We start from the raw sequence: 20,322 nt of genomic DNA on the forward strand, positions 1-20,322 counted from the left end.
ATTGAAAACTATAAAGTCCAGCTGCTGATGGCCTAGTCTCATATAGATTTATTATTGGCAGTGGTGGAGGCCAGAGAATATAAAAAATTTAGACCATTGTGTTTTATTTGAAGGGAGTTTCATACATCAGGAAAAGGAATGAAGCACTGATTGGAAAACTTAATTGTTTCTAAAAACAATTCACTTTTTATCTTTTAGGAATTAAAATAAAATTATAGCAAATATGAAAATGGAAACTCTATAATGAAAGAGTAAAAGAAGAAATGTTTATAAAAACTTCTAAATTGATTCATTCTTGTGACTATAAATGTGAGCCAGAGTCTGAGAATTGTTTCTCCAGCTCAGAGCTGGATAACATAGGTGATATTAGCTGGTTAGGTAATATTGTTGGTTTTATAGGTACATACCAAGTTCTGTATATAAGTCTATATCCTGAGAGTGATTAGATGGAATATTTCCAATCTGTAACTTAAAAAGTCTTTTTGGTAGTTGCCTAAGATCACAGTTTTCCCCTGAGGATGGACTCTGAGTGCAAATGACAATTAAATTCCTATATAATGTATATAGTTTGTGCATCTTTGCATTCTTAATATGCAAAGTGGTTGCTACACAGTGCTATTATCTATTTGAGAGCAAGAGAGAGCACAAGCACAAGCAAGGGGGCTGCAGACAGAGGGTGAGGAAGAAGCAGCCTCCCTGCTGAGCAGGGAGCCGGATGCAGGGGTCCATCCCAGAACCCGGGGTCATGATCTAAGCTTAAGGCAGACACATAACCGACTGAGCCACCCACGCACCCCTATCTACTGTATTTTTGATAGAGTATTTCCATGCTGAAATCCGGCTGCTATTTTAATATATTTGACATGGTAATCACGAATTTCATTTTCTAATGGGAAATCTTTTCTCTTTTACAGGGGATCTTTCCTGCAAATTACATTCACTTGAAAAAGGCAATTGTCAGTAATAGGGGGTGAGTAGCTGGCCTTACTAAATTTATTTATAAATTTTAGAAGTTGCAAAGGAAGGCCCTTTTCTTTTTAGTTTGTAGTATAAAATATGTTGTTAGGATGTTTTCCTGCCAAAAATAAATTTGCTTTGTTGCTTTGTTATATATCATATAATTCTGAGGCCACACTATTTCTTAAATACTGACAACTTTAATCTGTTTTCTTGTATACTAGAAAAGTAACCTGAATTGTTGTGAATTTTATAAAAACAGTTATGCATGCAGCATGTCTTTTACAATTATTTGCATTATGAGAATAGTTTCTGATAGGGTAACAAGTGCAATCTCCAATAGAAGAGAGACAAGATGTAAATATATCAAAATGTTAACATTTTTTATTTTTGTACATTCATATTATGAGTGATTTTTAGAAATTCTTTACTGTCATGTCCAAATTTTAAAAGTAATAAATATATATATTTATGTGTATAATAAATATAAATATATATGCTTCTATAAAATTTTGATTTTTAAAATTAATCATTTTAAAATATAAAATTTAAGAAATTATATATGATAGCTTTTGGTACTAGAAATAATGTTTTTGAACAGAGGTTGAGAAAGCATCAGAGTTTAGTTAGGTTTGAGTCAGGAAAAGAGAAACTTACTTTATAATTAGAATTTAATGTAGGGAGTTTCAAACACACATGTTTGAAAAAATGAAAGAAAAAAAAGGAAATGTCAATACAACCCAAAATAATAACTCCAGAAAGAAGTCTATACTCTAATGGCTGGGGGAACAAAAGGTAATGGGTTGGGGGTACCAGAACTCAGGAACTTAGAAGATGGATCTTGAGACACTAGAGCTCAGATTCTGAGGAGATGAAATCATATGGCTGCTGCTGATATGTATGACGAAGGGCAGTGAAGTTGTTTCTGGGAATGTCAAAAGCAACTGGAGGCTGGAACCAACTTTCTCTGGTGGAATGGTTTATAGAAACCACAGTAACACTTTTTATTTCCTTTTCTACAGTATCTTTCTAGTGCCCCCCCACCAGACAAAGAAGCTTGTGAGGCAAAGTTGGCAAATTCCAGCCTCAGCATCAGTGCTTAGAAGGGTGGATTTAGAGATGAGAGGTATTAGTAAATGACTGGTATGCCTTCTAAGATAAAATTTGTTATTGAGCATAATAAGACTATAATTAAGAAGATTCTAATATGAATGCATGACCAGAATACTTTTTATTGTTCCTCTTCTTCTTTTATAAAATAGCAGACATGAGAATGTAGAGACAGGAAACTTGAAAATCCTTTTAGTGAACCTTTGCAGCATATAATCTATTACCTCAAATTTATAGGTAAGGAGTGCCAAAACCATCAAGATTGGATAGAAGTTGTGTAAAAATGAAAAGGGAGTGTCTAGACAAGGATCATGAAGGCATGCATTTCTAAAAGTACTAAGAAAATAACTTCATGAATGTAAATGGCTCACCTTGAAACACAAAAATAATACCCCTAATTTAATAACACTTATTTTAATAATGGGACTAAAGAAAATTGAAATGTGGCAGAAACTACATGGAGGTGAGATGAGAAAAGGAGATAGAATGTTTAGGGATCAAGAAACAGTGCCTCAGAAAATGCCAGCAAAATCATACATTTCTCCCCTTCCAATTTCCCTCAACTCCCTTCTCCTCTCCATCATGAGAGACTATGGAATCTGAAAAACAATCTGAGGGTTTTGAAGGGGGTGGGGGGAGGTTGGGGTAACCAGGTGGTGGGTATTAGAGAGGGCATGGATTACATGGAGCACCGGGTGTGGTGCAAAAACAATGAATACCCTTATGCTGAAAAGAAATTTGAAAAAAAGAAAAAAAAAACCCACATCCTACCAGATGCCTAAATAAAAAGGAAAAGACTGGTAAAAAAAAAAAAATCATATATTTCTGATAACAAGGGACTCATCTTAAATCCAGAAGCAACGTTCCTATTTATAATAGTTGTAAAGGAAATGGGGACTACTTTGCTAGCAGAAAAATCCATACCTAGATTCAGTTTGTTTCAGAAAGGCAAAGGAGATATGGCTTAAAGAGTTATACAAGGGAGCCATATTTGTGGGAAGCATTCTTTCTCCAAGGAAGCAGAGAAACTATCTTTTTGATGTACATCTTAGAAAGCTACATAAGATCAATTCAGTATACAAATCTCCTGCACTTTGATTTTCCAGAATAATATTTCTAAAGTCTGAAGAAAGTATTTTTAAAAACTGCCTTCTGGTGTTGAAGAGCAGTCAGTGTAGGAGTATCTTCTTTCCCCAGGTTTTTACTTAAATTCCAGTTAGTTAACATACAGTGTCATATTAGTTTCAGGTACAGAATTTAGTGATTCAGCAATTTCATACAACACCCAGTGCTCATCACAACGAGTGTGCTCTTTAATCCCCATGATCTGTTTCATCCATCTCCCTACCCCACTTATCCTCTGTAATCAGTTTGTTCTCTATAGTTAAGAGTCTGTTTCTTAGTTTGCTTTTCTCTCTCTCTTTCTCTTCATCAAATGTAGGGAGGATCTTGAAGTACTTTGATTCTTGAAGGAGGGGGGATTTCATATGGGAAGAAGAGTGCATGTTTACTTTGGCTTCCCCCCCCCCCCCCCCCCCACAGAGAATTTTTCAGCTCGCTCTGATGTGGTGCAGCAAACAGATCCCAAACAGAAAGTGGTCGTTTTTCAGGGATGAGGAAATAGATGTTGAAGTTTGGAACTCTCAGGGAGACTAATAAGAAGTAAGAGGTTAAAACCCAGAGAGTAGAAAACCTCAGAGAATTAGGACCTTAATCTGCTTACAAATTCCCCCTAAGTAATTGAACGAATTCTAGCTTCTTTTGGGCTGTATAAAACTCAAGGAATCTAAGTGGAAGTGTACAACTAGCAAAATGAGTATACTTTACCAGCCACTTAGTGGCTGAGTGGTGAGAAAAATATTAGAGTTCAAGAACTGGAAAGTTATAGGGACCTTGGTAAAAAGTTTGGGCCTTCTGTTGAGATCCCTAAAGGAATATACCTTATATGTAGGGCCATGCCTTTGGATAAAGGACCCAACCAAATGTATGTGGGCAAAAGTATAAACTTCTGAAAACACAATAGATGTTATAGGAACAAATAAAAACACTTGATACTGCCATCCAAAAATAGCAACTATAATGGGTTAGTGTATTTCCTATTTCTTTATGTATGGTATTTTTACTCTGTTCCCTGCTATAAGTTAATTCTCCTTTATCTTTTTCCCTCCACTTTTATAAATATTACCTTGATGATATATCTCTTTTTAGTGTCTTTTTTCCTCCTTAATTTCTATGACTATTCTTGTTTCCATTCTTCCTCTTGGGCCCCCCTTTGTTATTCCTCTCAGAGTCCTCTTCCTGTTCCAAGCCTTTAAATACTGTTAATTCATGAGCTTTATCTCTACTCTAATCCTTTATGTGCAAAGTGTGCCTGTCTTTTTCAGGTATAGTAAGGCAGATGGTTTGACTACAGTGTGTGGAAGTGAGGTCAGTAAAAGGAGAGGAGTCCAGAGTGGCAGCAGGTGATAAATATTGCAAGGCCTTGTAGGCCTTATCAGGGGTGTTATCTTTTATTGAATGAGCCAGGAAGCCACTTTCAGAAAGAGGAGGGATGTGGTTAATTTTAAAAGTGTTATTCTAGGTTGCTTTGTTGAGACTAGAACTACAGTGGGGAAAGGTCAGAAGCAGGGAGATTTGGTAGAATATTATAGTAGTCCGTGGAAGACAAAACGGTAACTTGGATTCATGTATCCACTGGAGTGATAAGAAGTGGTAAGGGGTAGTATATATTTTGAAGTTAGGGCTGACAGGATTTGCTGAGCATGTAGAGGAAACAAGAGGAATTTAAAGATTTATTTATTTATCTGACAGACAGGGATCACAAGTAGGCAGAGAGGCAGGCAAAAAGAGAGGAAGAAGCAGGCTCCCCGCTGAGCAGAGAACCTGATGCAGGGCTCAATCCCAGGATCCTGAGATCATGACCTGAGCTGATGGCAGAGGCTTTAACCCACTGAGCCACCCAGGTGCCCTAACTAGAGGAACTTAAGATGACTGCAGGATTTTTTGTTTTAATAACTATGAGGATATGGTTGCCATTCATTGAAAAGTGGAAGTTTGGGAAGGGATATATTTTGGGGAGGAAATAAAAGGATTCAGTTTTAGGATCAAACATGTTTAGGATCAACATGTTAAATTTGAAATGACTCTTAATCAAGTGGAGATGTCACGTAAGCAGTTGACTACATAAATGTGGAGTTCTGGGGAAAGTTTGGAGCTTCAGGCATAGATTTGGAAGTCATTAGCATTCAAATGGCATATAAAGCTACAGGGCTGAATAAGAACAGAAAAGAAATTACTATAGATGAAGAAGTGAAGTGAAGACAGAATACTGGGGAACTTTAGTGTTTAAAGATAAGATGAGGAGGAAAATCAGTGAAAAGAATCTGAAAAGTTGTGGCCAGGGAGGTAGGTAATCAAACAGTAGTGTCTTGGAAACCAATCGAATAAACTATTTACAGGATACACTAATCAAATATATCTGGTATTGTTGAAGTTGAATAAGATTGAAGATCTTGTTAGGAACAGTGTAGAGTGGTAAGAGTGAAAGCCGGAATAAGAGATTTGAGAGAAAATGAAAAAAGAGGAAATAGAAAACAGTAATCTCAAATTCTGGCCCTTAAACTGTAACTGAATGGCAGATGGCAACATACTTGGTTTGGGGATAATTTTTCTGCATAGTCCCTTTAAAAAATTATCTGGAGCACTTGGGTGACTCAGTCGGTTAAGTGTCGCACTCTTGATTTCAGCTGGTTCAGGTCATGATTTCAGGGTCCTGAGATGGAGCTCCACATTGGGCTCTTCACTGAGTGGGCAGTGTGGTTGAGATTCTCACTCTCTCTGCCCCTCCCACTGCTCTCTCTCTCTTTCTCAACTAAATAAATCTTCAAAAAAATCATCTGATTGGAAATAGGTTAGTTAGAGAAAGACAAATACCATATGATTTCACTCATGTACAATTTATGAAACAAAACAGATAAACATAAGGGAAGGGAAGGAAAAATAAAATAAGATTAAAAACAGAGAGGGAAGCAAAACCATAAGAGACTCAACTTTAGAGAACAAACAGGGTTGCCCATTATTTGGGGATGGGCTAAATGGGTGATGGGCATTAAGGAGGGCACTTTCTGTGATGAGCACTGGGTGTTATATCTAAGTGCCAAATAACTAAATTCTACTCCTGAAACCAATACTATACTATACTAACCTGAATTTAAATTTTTTAAAAAAATTGTCATCTTCTTATCTAGTTTTTTATTTTGAAAAATTCCAAATCTATAGGTTACAAGAATAATGTAAGTAGCACATATCCATTCCCCTAGATTTACCAGTTACCAATATTTTGCCATATTGAGCTCACTTTTTTCTCTCAGCCCTGCTTTTAACATGAAAGTAAGTTTTATACATTCTGAGACTTGACTGTTAAATATTTGAGTATGTGTCTTCTAAGAAAAATAGACATTCTTTAACATAATCACAGTATAATTATTATACTCAAGAAATTAAACATGATACAAATAGTGCTTACAAAATATCTAATTCATATTCAGATATCCCTAATTTTCCTAAGAATGTCCTTTACAGCTGTTTTTGTCTGTTTGCTTTTTTTTGGTGAGGGTATGACTGGTATAGGATCCAGTCAAGAATTAAGTATTGTTAGGCTTCCAGTTACAGATTGGATAAGTTGTGGGGAATAAAGATACAGCATAAAGAATGTAGTCAATGATAATGTAAAAGTCTTGTTTGGTGACAAAACTTCTGGTGAGCACAGCATGGTGTATAGAAATGTTGAATCACTGTGTTGTGCACCTGAAAGTAATGTAACATTCTGTGTCAACTATACTCAAAAAAAAAATTTTTTTTTTAAGAAAAGATTCATTATTGGTACAGAAATGCAACAGATTTCTGTACATTGATTTTGTGTCCTGCAACTTGACTGAATTCTTGTATCAGTTCAAGCAGGTTTTTTTGGTGGAGTCATTTGGGTTCTCTCCGTCAAGTCATCTGCAAAGAATGAAAGTTTGACTTCTTCCTTGCCAGTGTGGATGCATTTTATTTCTTTTTGTTGTCCGATTGATGGCTAGGACTTCTGGTACTATGTTCAATAACAGCAGTGAGACTGGACATCACTTTCCTGTTACCAACCTTAGGGGAAAAGCTCTCAGTTTTTCCCCATTGAGGATGAAATTAGCTGTGGGTTTTTCATGTATGGCCTTCATTATATTGAGGTATGTCCCTCTAAACCTATTTTGTTGAGGGGCTTTTTCATGAATGTACACTGTACTTTGTCAAATGCTTTTTCTGCATCTATTGAGATCATATGGTTCTTATCCTTTCTTTTATTAATGTGGTGTATGACCTTGATTGATTTGCAAATATTGAACCACCTTGCAACCCAGGAATAAATCCCACTTGATCATGGTGAGTGATTCTTTATTGTACTGTTGAACTCTATTTGCTAGTATTTTGTTGAGAATTTTTACATCCATGTTTATCAGGGATGTTGGTCTCTAGTTGTCTTTTTTAGTGGGCTCTTTGGTTTTGGAATCAGGGTAATACTGGCCTCATGGAATGAGTTTGGAAGTTTTCCTTCCATTTCTATTTTTTGAAACAATTTCAGAAGAATAGGTATTAATTCTTTCTAAGGAATAAAACAGAGGGTCATAGGGACAGGGAGGGAAAACTGAATGGGAAGAAATCAGAGAGGGGGACAAACCATGAGAGACTCTTGACTTCTGGAAACAGAGGGTTACGGAAAGGGAGGTGGGTGTCAGGAAAGGGTAGCAGGGTGCTGGGCATTAAGGAGGGCATATGATGTGATGAGCACTGAATGTTATACACAATTAATGAGTCCTTGAATGTTACATCAAAAACTTAATGTCTTAGCAATCTACAAGAACAAAGCATTTCTATCAATAATTTAGCTTCCAGAAGGAAATGTAGATACAATTAAATGTCCTTATAACCTATAGCCCATTGACAGATACTTGAAGGGGGAAGAGTATAATTTTCCTCTAGGAAGCTCTCAACTATCTTCATGTTAATGCCTTGCTAGAAGGAAAAACAACCTTAATTTGACAATGGCAAGGCCTCTGGTATCCTGTGAGCCTTTAACATGAAAATCATTTTGAAAACCTCCCTTTTTCTTACCTTCCCCACTTCCTCATAATATATAGTCAGCACCCGTCACAACCTTGTTGCAGCAGCTCTTTCTGCCCATGGGTCCTGTCCCCGTCTTTAATAAACCACTGTTTTGCACCAAATGAACAAACAGATAAAAAACTAATGATGTATTATCTGTTAGCTAATTGAATTTAAATTTAAAAAAAGGAAAAAAAAGAGAGTAAGTGATTATAAAGTTTCAGTGTAAATGGGTTCTGTTACTAAGTGGAAATTGACAGTTGTGCTGGTTCCTTAAGAAATTGTCTTCTGGGTATAGAATTCACTTTTGTTACATAATATTTTTTAAAGATTTTTTTTTTAAATTTTCAGCATAACAGTATTCATTATTTTTTCACCACACCCAGTGCTCCGTGCAAACCATGCTCTCTCTAATACCCACCTCCCACCTCTAATCCCCCACCCCCCCCTTCAAACCCCTCAGATTGTTTTTCAGAATCCATAGTCTCTCATGGTTCATCTCCCCTTCCAATTTCCCCCAACATAATTGTTTCTTGAACAATTTAGGAGAGGATACTTAGGATAAGATTATTAATAAATAAAGCACACATTTTCCATACACACACACACACACACACACACACACACGTTTAATTGAATCCCCTGTGAAGCCATCTGGCCCTGGACTTCTGTTTTTTGGGAGATTTTTGATTGTTGATTCAATTTCTTTGCTGGTTATTGGTCTGTTCAAGTTTTGGTGATTTATATGTTTCTGGGGATTTATCCATTACTTCCAGGGTGTCCGATTTGTTGGCATGTAATATTTCATAACATTTTCTTGTAATTGTATTTCTGTGGTGTTGGTTGTGATTTCTCCTCTCTCACATGTGATTTTTATTTATTAAGGTCCTTTCTCTTTTTGATAAGTCTGTTCTTTTTTCCTTTTATGACATTTTCATTGTTGAAGTGCCCAGGTACTTGTTTTGCAAAATGTCCCTCAATTTGTATTTGTCTAAATGTTTTCTCCTGGTTAGATTCAAGATTTTGGATTGGAATACTACATGGGTTGTGTTGTGAATTAAAACACTCATATTTCTTTTGCATGTTGTCCCAGGGCTTGATAAGATTAGAAAGACTGGGACTTGGGGTTCTACCTTAGTAAATATTAGGCAGGAGTAAGGGCTTCTCAATCAGAGAACATGCATTGTGCTTCTGTCATGTGCCTTCTTAATTGTATTCTGCCATACCTATGAGAAAGATGACCCTGTGCTCTTGATGCTTCGTAAGGTATATCATCTGCTTCTTGGAAAACTTGTCACATTTGTGCTGAAGTACTTTTTGTTTTTTGTTTGGTTGACAGGACATGAAATTACTTGATGAGGCTATCAGTGAAAAATTTCTTAAGGGAGCTTTTGTATTTTTCATATTTTTCAGTTAGCTTTTAAAATTTTTCTTGACATCTGGGTTTTCTCCTAAAATGGTTAAAGTATAGTCATCACTCTTTGTAAAGTTTCACTGAAAAAATATACAATTGTAATAAATTTGAAGATTTCAGGGCTGTTAAGAAAAAAGACATGACTATGAAACGTAAGGAACACATTATGAGATTTATTTAGGTAGAGCTTTGAGAGGTTAAGGTAAGTCCCTCACAGCTGGAGACCTCCCAGAGACAGCAGTGCAGAGTCATCCCTATAACAGGAAGAGGGCACAGGAACCCCTGGGATAGAAGGAATTTGTGTGTCTAGATTATGTTACTCATCTGACCTCAATTTTTTTTTTTATGTTCAGTTTGCCAGTTATCATTAGTTTTTGATGAAGTGTTCAACGATTCATTAGTTGCTTATAACACCCAGTGCTCATCACCACGCATGTCCTCCTTAGTACCCATCACCTGGTTAGCCCATTCCCCCAACCCCCCTCTCTTCTGTAACCCTTAGTTTTTTACCCAGGGTCCTGAGTTTCTCATGGTTTTTCTCCCTCTGTGATTTCTTCCCATTCAGTTTTCCTTCCCTGTCCCTGTGCACTATTCCTTTTATTCCGCATATGAGTAAAACTGTATGATAATTGTCTTTCTCCGCTTGACTTATTTTACTTAGCTTAATTATGCTAAGTAAATAAGTGAGATTATATCACTCATCCGAAAGATGAGAAATCTCTGGGTCAGAGAGCATTATAGTACAACAGCAATTTATGGTCTTTTTTAGTACTGGGCTTTGTCTAGCCTGTGGGTAGCAGGTACTGAGTGCAGCTTCATTAATGTAAAATGACAACTCTAAATGGCTAAAAATAAGCTTCTTTAGGTTATACTAAAAGCAGTTGGATGTATAAAATTTTGGCACTGGTGGGCTCTGAGTTAATGGTGCTCCCTTACTCGGAAGAAGTAAATAGCGTAAGGCCCAATATATAGGAGGTCACTTCCGCACATTTATGTAATAACATCATTACATTATGAAACACTTATAAGTATTTTTCATTTTTAAATTGTGGGAAATTAGTGTCATGATTTAAACTAGGAATAGCCAGCTTATGTAATTTTAGGAGCTGTCAGTTTTACTGGTCACTAACTAAATTTCAGTTTAATTGAAAAATAATTGGGTGATGGGCATTAAGGAGGGCACTTGATGTAATGAGCACTGGGTGTTATATGCAACTAATGAATTACTAAATTCTACCTCTGAAACCAATAAAACAGAAAGGAAAAAAGAAAAATGTGTCTAGGTTCAAATTATAATGGACTAAATTTATTTTAAGAGGGTGACACCAAGTATTACAGATACGTCAGTGATACACTCCTCGTATGTTCTGTTCCAGGAATTATTTGCATTTTATTATTTTTGGGATATTGCCTCTCTGCTCTGGTTTAAGGAGTCTGGTTTCAAAGTGGAGTGAGTGTGTGTGGGAGGATATACATAGGCGCATACATGTGCACTGTAAGAAACCCATGAGAACAGCATCAACTTAAGTACTAGTTAATGTGTAACATTTCTTTTCTCTGGCACTTTTGTTTCTTTGTTTGTTTTTTCTTTCTTCCCCAAAGATTTTATTTATTTACTTCAGAGAGAGGGAGCACAAGTACAAGCAGGGGGGTGGCAGGCAGAGGAAAGGGAGAAGCAGACTCCCCGCTGAGCAGGGAGCCAGATGTGGGGCTCTGTCCCAGGACCCTGAGATCATGACCTGAGCCAAAAGCAGATATTTAACTAAGTCACCCAGTTGTCCCCTCTCTGGCACTTTTATTTTTATTTGTATATTTGCTAAAATAACTTCTGCCTTCATTGGAGAGGAAATTCAAAAGTGATTTTTATATAGCTGTCCGGTTTTCCCAGCACCATTTATTGAAGAGACTGTCTTTTTTCCACTGTATATTTTTTCCTGGTTTGTCAATGATTATTTGACCATAGAGTTGAGGGTCCATATCTGGGGTCTCTACTCTGTTCCACTGGTCTATGTGTCTGTTTTTATGCCAGTACCATGCTGTCTTGGTGATCACAGCTTTGTGGTAAAGCTTGAAATCAGGTAACGTGATGCCCCCAGTTGTATTTTTCTTTTTCAACATTTCCTTAGCGATTCAGAGTCTCTTCTGATTCCATACAAATTTTTAGATTATTTGCTCCAGCTCTTTGAAAAATACTGGTGGAATTTGGATCAGAATGGCATTAAAAGTATAGATTGCTCTAGGCAGTATATTCATTTTAACAATGTTTATTCTTCCAATCCAAGAGCATGGAATGGTCTTCCATCATTTTGTGTCTTCTTCAATTTCTTTCATGAGTGTACTGTAGTCTACCTCTTTGGTTAGGTTTATTCCCAGGTATCTGATGGTTCTTGGTGCTATAGTAAGTGGAATCGATTCTCTAGTTTCCCTTTCTGTATTTTCATTATTAGTGTATAAGAAAGCCACTAATTTCTGCACATTGACTTTGTAACCTGCCACGTTGCTGAATTGCTGTATGAGTTCTAGTAGTTTGTGGGTGGAGTCTTTTGGGTTTTCCATATAAAGAATCATGTCATCTGCAAAGAGAGAGAGTTTGACTTCTTTATTGCCAATTTGGATACATTTTATTTCTCTTTGTTGTCTGATTGCTGTTGCTAGGACTTCTAATACTATGTTGAACAAGAGTAGTAAAAGTGGGCATCCTTGTCTTGTTCCTGATCTCAATGGGAAGGCTGCAAGCTTTGTCCCATTGAGGATGATATTTGCTGTGGGTCTTTCATAGATAGATTAGATGAGGTTCAGGAATGTTCCCTCTATCCCTATACTTTGAAGCATTTCAATCAGGAACGGATGCTGGATTTTGTCAAATGCTTTTTCTGCATCAATTGAGAGGACCATGTGGTTCTTCTCTCTTCTCTTTAATTTATTCTATCACATTGATTGATTTGCAAATGTTGAACCATCCTTGTAGCCCAGGAATGAATCCCACCTGGTCATGGTAGATAATCTTTTAAATGTGCTTTTGGATCCTGTTTGCTAGGATCTTGCTAAGAATCTTAGCATCCATATTCATCAGTGATATTGGTCTGAAATTCTCCTTTCTGGTAGGATCTTTGCCTGGTTTGGGGATCAGGGTAATGCTGGCTTCATAGAGAGTTTGGGTTTTTCTTCTGCTTCAACTTTTTGAAACAGCTTCAGGAGAAAAGGTGTTATTTCCTCTTTGAAAGTTTGGTAGAATTCCCCAGGGAATCCATCAGATCCTGGGCTCTTGTTTTTTTGGGAGGTTTTTGATCACTGCTTCAATCTCGTTACTAGATATTGGTCTATTCAGGTTGTTGATTTCTTCCTGGTTCAATTTTGGGAGTTTATAGTTTTCCAAGAATGCATCCATTTCATCTAGGTTGCTTAGCTTATTGGCATATAACTGTTGATAATAACTTCTGATGATTGTTTCTACTTCCTTGGTGTTTGTTGTGATCTCTCTCTTTTCATTCATAATTTTATTAATTTGGGCTTTCTCTCTTTTCTTTTGGATTATTGTGGCCAGTGGTTTATCGATTTTCTTGATTCTTTCAAAAAACCCTCTTCTAGTTTCATTGATATGTTCTACCGTATCTCTGGTTTCTACCTCATTGATCTCAGCTCTAATCTTGATTATTTCCCTTCTTATGTGTGGAGTTGGTTTGATTTGTTGTTGATTCTCCAGTTCTTTAAGGTGTAGAGACAGCGGCTGTGTTCTGGATTTTTTAGTTTTTTTGAGGGAGGCTTGGATGGCTATGTATTTTCCCTTAGGACTGCCTTTGCTGTATCCCATAGGTTTTGGACCAAAGTATCTTCATTCTCATTGGTTTCCATGAATTGTTTCAGTTCTTCCTTGATCTCCTGGTTGATCCAAGCATTCTTAAGCAAGGTGGTCTTTAGCTTCCAGGTGTTTGAGTTCCTTTGGAGCTTTTCCTTGTGATTCAGCTCCAGTTTCAAAGCATTGTGATCTGAGAATATGCAGGGAATAATCTCAGTCTTTTGGTTTCGGTTGAGTCCTGATTTGTGACCTAGTATGTGGTTTATTCTTGAGAAGGATCCATTTGCACTTGAGAAGAATGAGTATTCTGTTGTTTTAGGGTGGAATGTTCTGTATATATCTATGAGGTCCATATGGTCCAATGTGTCAACAAAACAAAGAGGCAACCCACGGAATGGGAGAAGATATTTGCAAATGACAGTACAGACAAAAGGTTGATATCCAGGATCTATAATGAACTCCTCAAACTCAACACACACAAAACAGACAATCATATCAAAAAATGGGCAGAAGATATGAATAGACACTTCTCCAATGAAGACATACAAATGGCTATCAGATACATGAAAAAATGTTCATCATCACTAGCCATCAGGGAGATTCAAATTAAAGCCACATTGAGATACCACCTTACACAAGTTAGAATGGCCCAAATTAGCAAGACAGGAAACAACATGTGTTGGAGGGGATGTGGAGAAAGGGGAACCCTCTTCCACTGTTGGTGGGAATGCAAGTTGGTGCAGCGTCTTTGTAGAACAGTGTGGAGATTCCTCAAGAAATTAAAAATAGAGCTTCCCCTATGACCCTGCCATTACACTCCTGGGTATTTACCCCAAAGATACAGATGTAGTGAAAAGAAGGGCCATCTGTACCTCAATGTTTATAGCAGCAATGGCCATGGTCGCCAAACTGTGTAAAGAACCAAAATGCCTTTCAACAGATGAATGGGTAAGGAAAATGTGGTCCATATACACTATGGAGTATTATACCTCCATCAGAAAGGATGAATACCCAACTTTTGTAGCAACATGGACGGGACTGAAAGAGATTATGCTGAGTGAAATAAGTCAAGCAGAGAGAGTCAATTATCATATGGTTTCACTTATTTGTGGAGCATAACAAATAGCATGGAGGACATGGGGAATTAGAGAGGAGAAGGGAGTTGGGGTAAATTGGAAGGGGAGGTGAATCATGAGAGACTATGGACTCTGAAAAACAATCTGAGGAGTCTGAAGGGGCAGGAGGTGGGAGGTTGGGGGAGCCAGATGGTGGGTATTGGACAGGGCACGGATTGCATGGAGCACTGAGTGTGGTGCAAAAACAATGAATACTGTTAGGCTGAAAAGAAATAAAAAAATAAAAAAACAAAAAAATAAAACAACAACAACAACAAATAAATAAACAAAAAAATAAAATTTATTTTCCTATGATGATTTCTTTCTGAAATTTGTCTCTTTTGATTTAGCAAGGAATTTATGTTGGAGAGTCTCCCTATTGTCTCTCATTGTTTCCTATTTCATTAATGTGCTTTAAATTTTCATAAATAATATTTTCTAGTTTCCATTTTTTGTTGACCTCTTTTTAAAAAAATTGAACAATTTTAAAAACTTTTTGTCAGTTTTGACACTTAGTGAATTTATATTTAGTCTGTTATAATTCTAGAATCGGAGATTCTGGAATTCCCTCTGTGTAATACTTTAGCTATATTATACAAGGTTTTATAGTTGGTATATGTTTCCAAGTTGATAATCTCTAGAATATTCTCTTTTAGCTTTATAATGTTTTTGTTTTGCTTTCTGTAATTTGTGGACTGTAGTGTAGGTTAAACTTCATCACCACACCACTCCCTTTAAAAGTAGATGAGAAGGGTGCCTGGATGACTCAGTGGGTTAAAGCCTCTGCCTTCAACTCAGGTCATGGTCCCAGGGCTCTGGGATCGAGCCCCACATCGGGCTCTCTGCTCAGTGGGGAGCCTGCTTCCTCCTCTGTCTCTGCCTGCTTCTATGCCTACTTGTGATCTCTGTCAAATAAATAAATAAAATCTTTTAAAAAATGAGAAAAATAAAAATAGGTAAGAAAGGAAGACAGAAGACAAGAATGAAGTAAAATTTATAAATACATATGATATATAGATATATATATATATATATATATATATATATATATATAATAGGAATGATATATAATAGATGATGCAGATATGTTTCTCTACCTGGTTATAGGTATTAATTTTCATTACTTAGCTCCTTTTTTTACTACTAATTTTATGATCTTTTTGCTTTAGCTAGTACTGCAGCTAAGCTTTTTGTTGTTGTTGTTCTTTTTTTTTTTAATTTTTAAATTTATTTTCAGCATAACAGTATTCATTGTTTTTGTACCACACTCAGTGCTCCATGCAATCCATGCCCTCTATAATACCCACCACCTGGTACCCCGACCTCCCAACCCCCACCCCTTCAAAACCCTCAGATTGTTTTTCAGAGTCCATAGTTTCTCATGGTTCACCTCCCCTTCCAATTTCCCCCAACTCCCTTCTCCTCTCTAACTCCCCATGTCCTCCATGCTATTATGCTCCACAAATAAGTGAAACTATATGATAATTGACTCTCTCTGCTTGACTTATTTCACTCAGCATAATCTCTTTCAGTCCCATCCATGTTTCTACAAAAGTTGGGTATTCATCCTTTCTGATGGAGGCATAATACTCCATTGTGCATATGGACCACATTTTCCTTACCCATTCATCTGTTGAAGGGCATCTTGGTTCTTTCCACAGTTTGGCGACCATGGCCATTGCTGCTATAAATACTGGGGTACAGATGGCCCTTCTTTTCACTACATCTGTTTCTTTGGGGTAAATACCCAGTAGTGCAATCTCAAGGTCATAGAGAAGCTCTATTTTTTAATTTCTTGAGGAATCTCCACACTGTTCTACAAAGACGCTGCACCAACTTGCATTCCCACCAACAGTGGAAGAGGGTTCCCCTTTCTCCACATCCCCTCCAACACATGTTGTTTCCTGTCTTGCTAATTTGGGCCATTCTAACTGGTGTAAGGTGATATATCAATGTGGCTTTAATTTGAATCTCCCTGATGGCTAGTGATGATGAACATTTTTTCATGTGTCTGATAGCCATTTGTATGTCTTCATTGGAGAAGTCTCTGTTCATATCTTCTGCCCATTTTTTTTTTATATGATTTCCTGTTTTGTGTGTGTTGAGTTTGAGGAGTTCATTATAGATCCTGGATATCAAACTTTTGTCTGTACTGTCATTTGCAAATATCTTCTCCCATTCCGTGGGTTGCCTCTTTGTTTTTTTGACTGTTTCCTTTGCTGTGCAGAAGCTTTTGATTTTGATGAAGTCCTAAAAGTTCATTTTTGCTTTTGTTTCTTTTGCCTTTGGAGACATATCTTGAAAGAAGTTGCTGTGGCTGATACCGAAATCCACACATAAGAAGGGAAATAATCAAGATTAGAGCTGAGATCAATGGGGTAGAAACAGTAGAACAGTAGAATGTATCAATGAAACTAGAAGCTGGTTTTTTGAAAGAACCAATAAGATCGATAAACCATTGGCCACACTAATCCAAAAGAAAAGATAATTCTAATTCATAAAATTATGAATGAAAAGGGAGAGATCACAACGAACACAAAGGAAGTAGAAACAATCATCAGAAGTTATTATTAACTGTTATATATCAATAAGCTAAGCAATCTAGATGAAATGGATGCATTCCTGGAAAACTATAAACTCCCAAAATTGAACCAGGAAGAAACTGACAACCTGAATAGACCAATATCTAGTAACGAGATTGAAGCAGTGATCAAAAACCTCCCAAAAAACAAGAGCGCAGCTAAGCTTTTGAGCCTTTGGTAGTTCCGTATGATGAGGGATGATATAGTTTTCTTCATTAGCTTTTACCACAGAGTATGCAGTTATTAGGATCCTCCTTGTGGATCCCCTTGGTTTCATCTGTGCTTTTTCCCACTTCTGCATGCTGCAATAAACCTGTTTCTTCTTTGAGGACTAACAAAATTTAAACACAACTGCCAATACCTAAACAGCCTTTCCCCCACCGCCACACGTGCAGTGGCAGGAAGAACCTAAAACTGAAATGGCCTCATGGTAATCTCAGATTCAGGGTAATTGAATCATGTTCTCATCTGGTTTATTCATGTTTCACTTAGATTCTAAGTCAGCAGTCAAAAGCCCTCAAGAGATTGGAACCTAAAATTTTGCAACTGAGTCATCAGGTTTGAGAGTGAGAAGTGCCCCCTTCATCACTACCTCTTCTTTCTCAACCCATGTATTCTGTCTTTGGGAGAAACAAAGGTATATTGGCTCTTGGTTTAGAGCAATTATCACATCATGTGAATAGTAACAAATAGCATGGAGGACAAGGGGAGATGGAGAGGAGAAGGGAGTTGAGGGAAATTGGAAGGGGAGGTGAACCATGAGAGACTATGGACTCTGAAAAACAATCTGAGGGTTTTGAAGGGGTGGGGGGCAAGAGGTTGGGGTAACCAGGTGGTGGGTATTAGATAGGGCACGGATTGCATGGAGCACTGGGTGTGGTACAAAAACAATGAATACTGTTACGCTGAAAAGAAATTAAAAAAATAGTACCCCAGTCTTTAAAAAGAAAGATAGTGAATTCTTTTTTTTTTAATTTTTTATTTTTTATAAAAATATATTTTTATCCCCAGGGGTACAGGTCTGTGAATCACCAGGTTTACACACTTCACAGCACTCACCAAAGCACATACCCTCCCCAATGTCCATAATCCCACCCTCTTCTCCCAAACCCCCTCCCCTCAGCAACCCTCAGTTTGTTTTGTGAGATTTAGAGTCACTTATGGTTTGTCTCCCTCCCAATCCCATCTTGTTTCATTTACTCTTTTCCTACCCACTTAAGCCCCCATATTGCATCACCACTTCCTCATATCAGGGAGATCATATGATAGTTGTCTTTCTCTGCTTGACTTATTTCACTAAGCATGATACGCTCTAGTTCCATCCATGTTGTCACAAATGGCAAGATTTCATTTCTTTGGATGGCTGCATAGTACTCCATTGTGTATATATACCACATCTTCTTGATCCATTCATCTGTTGATGGACATCTAGGTTCTTTCCATAGTTTGGCTATTGTGGACATTGCTGCTATAAACATTCGGGTGCATGTGCCCCTTTGGATCACTACATTTGTATCTTTAGGGTAAATACCCAATAGTGCAATTGCTGGGTCATAGGGCAGTTCTATTTTCAACATTTTGAGGAACCTCCATGCTGTTTTCCAGAGTGGCTGCACCAGCTTGCATTCCCACCAACAGTGTAGGAGGGTTCCCCTTTCTCCTCATCCTCGCCAGCATCTGTCATTTCCTGACTTGTTGATTTTAGTCATTCTGACTGGTGTGAGGTGATATCTCATTGTGGTTTTGATTTGTATTTCCCTGATGCCGAGTGATATGGAGCACTTTTTCATGTGTCTGTTGGCCATCTGGATGTCTTCTTTGCAGAAATGTCTGTTCATGTCCTCTGCCCATTTCTTGATTGGATTATTTGTTCTTTGGGTGTTGAGTTTGCTAAGTTCTTTATAGATTCTGGACACTAGTCCTTTTTCTATATGTGGTTTGCAAATATCTTCTCCCATTCTGTCAGTTGTCTTTTGATTTTGTTAACTGTTTCCTTTGCTGTGCAAAAGCTTTTGATCTTGATGAAATCCCAATAGTTCATTTTTGCCCTTGCTTCCATTGCCTTTGGCGTTGTTCCTAGGAAGATGTTGCTGCAGCTGAGGTCGAAGAGGTTGCTGCCCGTGTTCTCCTCAAGGATTTTGATGGATTCCTTTCGCACATTGAGGTCCTTCATCCATTTTGAGTCTATTTTTGTGTGTGGTGTAAGGAAATGGTCCAATTTCATTTTTCTGCATGTGGCTGTCCAATTTTCCCAACACCATTTATTGAAGAGGCTGTCTTTTTTCCGTTGGACATTCTTTCCTGCTTTGTCGAAGATTAGTTGACTGTAGAGTGGAGAGTCTATTTCTGGGCTCTCTATTCTGTTCCATTGATCTATGTGTCTGTTTTTGTGCCAGTACCATGCTGTCTTGATGATGACAGCTTTGTACTAGAGCTTGAAGTCCGGAATTGTGATGCCACCAACGTTGGCTTTCTTTTTCAATATCCCTTTGGCTATTCGAGGTCTTTTCTGGTTCCATATAAATTTTAGAATTATTTGTTCCATTTCTTTGAAAAAGATGGATGGTACTTTGATAGGAATTGCATTAAATGTGTAGATTGCTTTAGGTAGCATAGACATTTTCACAATATTTATTCTTCCAATTCAGGAGCATGGAACATTTTTCCATTTCTTTGTGTCTTCCTCAATTTCTTTCATGAGTACTTTATAGTTTTCTGAGTATAGATTCTGTGCCTCTTTGGTTAGGTTTATTCCTAGGTATCTTATGGTTTTGGGTGCAATTGTAAATGGGATGGACTCCTTAATTTCTCTTTCTTCTGTCTTGCTGTTGGTGTAGAGAAATGCAACTGATTTCTGTGCATTGATTTTATATCCTGACACTTTACTGAATTCCTGTATAAGTTCTAGCAGTTTTGGAGTGGAGTCTTTTGGGTTTTCCACATATAGTATCATATCATCTGCAAAGAGTGATAATTTGACTTCTTTTTGCCGATTTGGATGCCTTTAATTTCCTTTTGTTGTCTGATTGCTGAGGCTAGGACTTCTAGTACTATGTTGAATAGCAGTGGTGATAATGGACATCCCTGCCGTGTTTCTGACCTTAGCGGAAAAGCTTTTAGTTTTTCTCCATTGAGAATGATATTTGCGGTGGGTTTTTCATAGATGGCTTTGATGATATTGAGGTATGTGCCCTCTATCCCTACACTTTG

General features: G+C 37.4%; 1 protein-coding gene across 9 annotated transcripts in view; it reads left to right on the top strand.

Moving 5' to 3' along the window:
* Nucleotides 1-20,322, top strand: part of DOCK3 (dedicator of cytokinesis 3) — a 578,190-nt gene that overhangs the window by 225,875 nt on the left and 331,993 nt on the right. For all 9 annotated transcript variants that reach the window (XM_059161016.1, XM_059161023.1, XM_059161018.1 and 6 more), the window contains exon 4: nt 915-970. In XM_059161016.1, coding sequence (XP_059016999.1) covers nt 915-970 — 56 coding nt within the window. The remainder of the gene's footprint in view (nt 1-914; nt 971-20,322) is intronic.

Source organism: Mustela lutreola, chromosome 2 (genome assembly GCF_030435805.1).
Source record: "Mustela lutreola isolate mMusLut2 chromosome 2, mMusLut2.pri, whole genome shotgun sequence".
Classification (NCBI taxonomy): Eukaryota; Metazoa; Chordata; class Mammalia; order Carnivora; family Mustelidae; genus Mustela; species Mustela lutreola.